This window comes from Octopus bimaculoides, chromosome 3 (assembly GCF_001194135.2).
Source record: "Octopus bimaculoides isolate UCB-OBI-ISO-001 chromosome 3, ASM119413v2, whole genome shotgun sequence".
NCBI classification, from domain to species: Eukaryota; Metazoa; Mollusca; class Cephalopoda; order Octopoda; family Octopodidae; genus Octopus; species Octopus bimaculoides.
The window spans coordinates 17,035,151-17,041,566 of NC_068983.1; the positions used below are offsets into that span (position 1 = coordinate 17,035,151).

The following is a 6,416-nucleotide window of genomic DNA, read 5'->3' on the forward strand; positions in this document are numbered from 1 at the left end:
AAGCATCGGTTGTCAAGCAATGTTAGGGGGGACAAACACAGACACACAAACATACACACACACACACACACACACATATATATATACATAGATATGACAGGCTTCTTTCAGTTTCCGTCTACCAAATCCACTCACAAGGCTTTGGTCAGCCCAAGGCTTTAGTGGAAGACACTTGTCCAAAGTGCCACGCAGTAGGACTGAACCTGGAACCATGTGGTTGGTAAGCAAGCTACTTACCACACAGCCACTCCTATGCCTGTGTTAAAATATTTTGTGTATTGTAGAAGTGTAGACAATATAAACTTTAACAACAAAATCTTATATAGACCTCCTAGGATTATATGGACCCTAGTTGAAAATGACTGGTCTAACCCATGTCACCATGGAACATGGATATTAGATGATGATAAAACCTTTATAAGACAGTTTTATAGTTTGTTTAATCTCTTATGCATTTCAACCTAATGAAAGAGAAATAAAAAGATTACTCTAGATCAGGGGTTTTCAACCAGGGTCCACATGGACTCTGGGGGTCCATATAAGATTTTGGAGATCCACGGATGCAGTATAATAAATTAGGGTTCACAATGATTTTTCAGGGACCATGAAAAAATTGTGCTTCAGACCAGTAATGTTTATGTGTAATAAATTGGTTATATGTCCACAATATGCAAAATATTTTAACAATTACTTATATACAATTCCTAATAATATTTAATTATAAAAACATAATAGGATTTTTTAAACATCAAATGGCTCTGGGGGTCCACTCAATGAAAATAAGAATCAAAGGTTCCATGGGCAAACCATGGTTGAGAACTCCTGGTCTAGATTTATAATAATATTTATGTAGAGGTTCCTTGAGATCTGGCATGTATTTCAAATGTTCCTTCAAACATAAAAAGCTTGGGAAATACTGGTCTATCCTCACATGAGATTGTTTATTACATGAAGTTCTTTTTGATTTTCTTCAGGTTTTGCTTTTGGTTGATGCCAGTTTTGGGTTTGAGATGGAAATATTCGAATTCCTTAACATATGTCAAGTACATGGATTTCCACGTGTGATGGGAGTTCTTACTCATTTGGATACGTTCCGTGATGGGAAACAAATGAAAAAAATTAAAAAGCGACTAAAAACTAGGTTTTGGACAGAAATTTATCAGGTAAATTCTACTATGGCAGTGTGGTTAAGAATCTCACTTTGTGATCATGTGATTTCAGGTTCAGTCTCACTGCATGGCACCTTGGGCAAGTGCAAGTGCTTCTTCTATAAACCTAGACTGACCAATGCCTTTTGAGTGAATTTGGTATATGGAAACTGTGTGGAAGTCTGTTATATATATATATCATCATCATCATCATCATCATCACCATTGTTTAATGTCCGCCTTCCATGCTAGCATGGGTTGGACGATTTGACTGAGGACTGGTGAACCAGATGGCTGCACCAGGCTCCAATCTGATCTGGCAGAGTTTCTACAGCTGGATGCCCTTCCTAACACCAACCACTCTGAGAGTGTAGTGGGTGCTTTTATGTGTTACCGGCACGAGGGCCAGTCAGGCGGTACTGGCAACGGCCATGCTCAAATGATGTTTTTTACGTGCCATCTGCACAGGAGCCGGTCCAGCGACACTAGCAACGACCTCGCTCGAATGTTTTTTCACCTGCCACCAGCACAAGTGCCAGTAAGACAACACTGGTAACGATCACGTTCAAATGGTGCTTTTTACGTGCCACCGGCACGGAAGCCAGACAGCCGCTCTGGCAATGATCACGCTCAGATGGTGCTGTTAGTGCTCCACTGGCACGGGTGCCAGTCATCGAATTTGGTTCGATTTTGATTTATATATTAATATATATGTGTGTGTTTGTTCCACTACTTGGCAACTGGTCTTGGTTTGTTTACTTGCTTCTAACTTTGTGGTTCAGTAAAAAAGACCAATAGATTAAGTATCAAGCTTGAAAATAAATACTGGGGTTCATTTCTTCAACTGTATCTTTGAAGTGGTGCTCAAGCCTTGCTGCATTCCCTTGAGTCACTCTGTATCTCCTGCAGAACCATTAGTACAATGGGCTTATCAAACAGTGTTTATTGTCTGAATAATGTATTAGAGTATTTTATGTGTAAATATTTTAATCCTGGCACTGATTGCAGACCATCTTGTTCTGCTCTTCATACATGGAATTATTGCATCCACTGCAGATGAACCTGGTTTTCTTGTCTTTTGATCTTGGGCAATTGAAACATCTCTTGCATTGTGATGAATGATTCTGGGTGGTGTTGCTTCTGGTAAAATTCCACAGCTGCAAATGATCTGTTTCACATCTTGAGGTGTTTGAAGTGACTCCAATCTGTGCTGTGCATGCAGAGTGATCAGTGAAATCGACAACCAAAAAAAGTAAACATCATAATAATAATAATAATAATAATAATAATAGCAGTACCAGGCAGTGGCTCTCATGGCTTCTGATCTAAACTGATTGGAAGTGTTATCATGTACATTGTTTTGTCTTGGTATAAAAAGATGGGCTACAGCAAATATTCTACTTGATATCACAGATTTGCTTGTCAGTTGTTTGACCGTAACCAGTTGAGCATGTCCCTTAGAGGCTGACGATATGTGCATCTCTGATCATGAGCAGAAGTAGTGGGGGAGCATCATAGCCATGTGTTGAGAGGAATTCTTTGGGGTTTGAATAATTCACCTTTGGAAACACGGGTGTTTTGCTCAACATCCTTAAACAAACCTTATTTAGGGACCTTTTGAGCGGGATGGGCTACTCGACCTGAAGAAAATTCTAACTTGACCCCACCTGTGAGGTCATGCGCTGTTTATCTTGATATGAGATCACCATGTCGTGCACATATGGTTGTGATGCATGTGCCTAGTGTACCCTTATCAGATGGGTAGTCATGTTGGGTATATTGAGCTTCGTATATTTTACCCCAGTGTCACTTTGATGGCATGCGCTGCTCTCTCACTCATAATAATAATAATGGAGACAAAATTGCAAGAGTGTAAACGAGTAATAAGAACTTGAAAAAAAATTGGGTGGAATATTTAATCATAAAATCTGACAGTTTGGATTATCTAGAGTTTTAAATAAGGCTGGGGTCATATTGACCCCATGGTACCAGTTAAGGGTTAAATGAGGATGATGATGATGGTGTTTGTGAGTCATGAGAATTGATTGAGCAAGAGAAATGGCAAAAAGATCAAGGAGGATGTACATAATCTTAAATTTTATTTCAGTGTTTGAAATTTTGCCTTTCTCTTTTCATACATAAAATTAATAAACTGGCCCCAAATTCAGACTAAAACAATGCTAAATTTCAATGTATATTTTTGTTTTTTAGGGTGCTAAATTATTCTATTTATCTGGAGTAGTGAATGAAGAATATCAAAGTCAGGAAGTTCATAATCTTTGCAGATTTATTTCCATTATGAAATTCCGTCCTCTGCAGTGGAAAATTAGTCATCCATATTTGCTTGTTGACAGGTCAGTTTGATATTTCTTAAGTAATTACCAAACTATATTGAAATGAAGATGCTTAAAATCCTAATTGGGCATTGGTTTGGATTTGTTGAGATCTTTGGGATATAACTACCCCAGGCCACACATGCAACACACAGATACAAACGTTCATAGACAGATAGATTGATACACACACACACACACACACCATCCATCCCTCCCTCCTTCCTTCCCTTCCTCCTCCTGAAAAGTTGTAATTCTTCTTAACTCTTTAGCATTTAAACTAGCCGTATCAGGAGATAGATAAATAAAGAGAGAGTGAGACATAAAAAATAATATAATAAACTTATTGTATATAGTTCTCAGGTGCACTGTACATTCACAGTACATGGAATAAAACAAAAAGACTAAGTATATATTAAAAGAGTATAACGAGGAATGGTGCATAAACACGTTAGGAGTAGTGTTGACAAATTTTGGGAAGCATGAAATTTTTTAACGATGCAGTGTCTTGACAGCTAACCACTGACTCAGCAATCTGAGCATGAAAATATGAGTGTGTGCTGTTTTTTGAGTTTTATAAGCATATCCATAAGTGGTAGAAATATTGAATTCAAAAAGTGGTCAAAATTGTTGTTGGAAAGATTGGACATAATCTTGTGGGCTTCTACCAAGTCAACTGCTAATTATCATAAATTTAGTTGTCTTGATGCCTAGAGAAGCAAAACTTTCAAGATATAGTAAGTGACTGACAGGGTATTTGTCTGGTTACACATCTCTGAACAGCTTCCAGCATAGGAATGTTTTGGATAAGATGGAATTCCAGATAGGAGATACAAACTATAAATGTGGATGTAACATAGCCATATAAAGCTTTAAATAGGGAGCTGGTGAGTGACTGACAAACGTCTTGCTGAGAGATGTTAAAACACTTTTGATCTTTTTGACAATTTTAGAAATCTGATTCATCCAATGCAGATCATTGTTAACAGGGAATTCACAGTAAATTGGTGTTTGTAGATAAATTTTATTTTAATTTTGTTTTTATTTTACTTTGTTCCCTTTCCCTTCCTATTATAGATAGGGTTATTTTCCTCATCTATTCAACTATGAAGTAGTTGAGAAGCTTCTTTTCCAGTCATGCAAACGAAAACGAGCAGGATTATGTCCCTTGCTCAATTGCATTGTAGTAATAAAAAGTTTCAACATAATCTCTCTTTTTCTCTCTCTCTCTGTCTCTCAAGTTGAATAAAATTCATGGCTGTGAGGTTAGTAGTTTTAGTTTCATAACTTTATAGGAACGGTCTATTTTGTGTCACTTTTAACAACATATATTTGGTAATGTTTTATTTGATAATTTAGACATGCTTATGTTTTACTATTCACAGATTAGAAGATATTACAAACAGAGAATCTTTGAGAGTTAACCCTAAATGTGATAGAAACGTTTCTTTGTATGGATATTTACGTGGAACTCCCATGAAAAACACAACAAAAGTTCATATCCCAGGTATACTGTCTATTAATATATACACACACACACACACATATATTAATATACTGTCTATTAATATATATACACACACACATATTAATATACTGTCTATTAATATATATACACACACACATATATTAATATACTGTCTATTAATATATACACACACACACACATATTAATATACTGTCTATTAATATATACACAGACAATGATTGGTTTCTTTCATATTATCTACAACATCTGCTCACAAGGCTTTGGTCAGCTTGGGGCAATGCTATAAGACATGTGATTGGGAAACAAACTTCTTAACCATACAACCTCTCTCTATCTATCTATCTAGTCCATGTGTTTGTATGTAAATGTCAACAGTTTATGGCTTTGCTTGTTCCGAGCTGAGCAAAATGTTCTTTTAATGTTTATATTCTGCATTGATGTTACAACTGATTGCTCTGTGCTTTCAAAATTCGGTGGAATTTACAAAAGAAAAATCCCTTAAGATACTAGTTAAGGTTGATGACAGGAAGGTCATCCAGCTGTAAAATGAAGCATCAGATAAGTCTTTGTCCACCCTATGCTAACATGGAAAAACAACTGTTAGAATGAACAAATGAACAAAGTAGTTATCCTGTTCCTTTCAATTTGTTTTTTTGTTTTTGTATTTACAGGCTGTGGTGATTACCCTGTTGACGATGTACAATTCTTGCCTGATCCCTGCCCAACTCCTGACATCTCGAAAAAGAGAACATTAAATGTTAAAGAAAGACCAATTTATGCTCCAATGTCAGGTGTCGGAGGAATCATATACGACAAAGATGCTGTGTACATTGATATGGATCAAAAAGATGACGCTCATAAAACTGATGAGGGAGATAAGCAGGTAATTAACAAGTTTACTCTGCATTGATATTGTTCGTTTGTATGTTATTGATGGTAAATGAGACATGTTTTTTTTTCCAAAAAGGATGTCTCCAAAAATCACCCTGAGTCTTATATGTGAAGTTGGGTTTCCCTTAAGCTTGAATGTGCTAAAATTTTTTTCCTGAATAAGTGCTACTGAAATTGAGTTCTATCTTTTATGCCATCAAATACAGTATATATGTGTGTGTGCATATATATATGTGGTAAGTAGCTTGCTTACCAACCACATGGTTCTGGGTTCAGTCCCACTGCGTGGCACCTTGGGCAAGTGTCTTCTACTATAGCCTTGGGCCGACCAAAGCCTTGTGAGTGGATTTGGTAGATGGAAACTGAAAGAAGCCCGTCGTATATATGTATATGTATATACGTATATGTATATATATATGTGTGTGTTTGTGTGTCTGTGTTTGTCCCCCCAACATCACCTGACAACCGATGCTGTTGTGTTTACGTCCCCGTAACTTAGCGGTTCGGCAAAAGAGACCGATAGAATAAGTACTAGGCTTACAAAGAATAAGTCCT

General features: G+C 36.8%; 1 protein-coding gene across 1 annotated transcript in view; it reads left to right on the top strand.

Moving 5' to 3' along the window:
* LOC106873506 (ribosome biogenesis protein BMS1 homolog) overlaps positions 1–6,416 on the top strand; it is a 48,358-nt gene that overhangs the window by 7,230 nt on the left and 34,712 nt on the right. The window contains exons 5-8 of the mRNA XM_052966709.1: positions 975–1,163; positions 3,360–3,502; positions 4,867–4,988; positions 5,642–5,853. Of these exons, the coding sequence (XP_052822669.1) occupies positions 975–1,163; positions 3,360–3,502; positions 4,867–4,988; positions 5,642–5,853 (666 nt within the window). The remainder of the gene's footprint in view (positions 1–974; positions 1,164–3,359; positions 3,503–4,866; positions 4,989–5,641; positions 5,854–6,416) is intronic.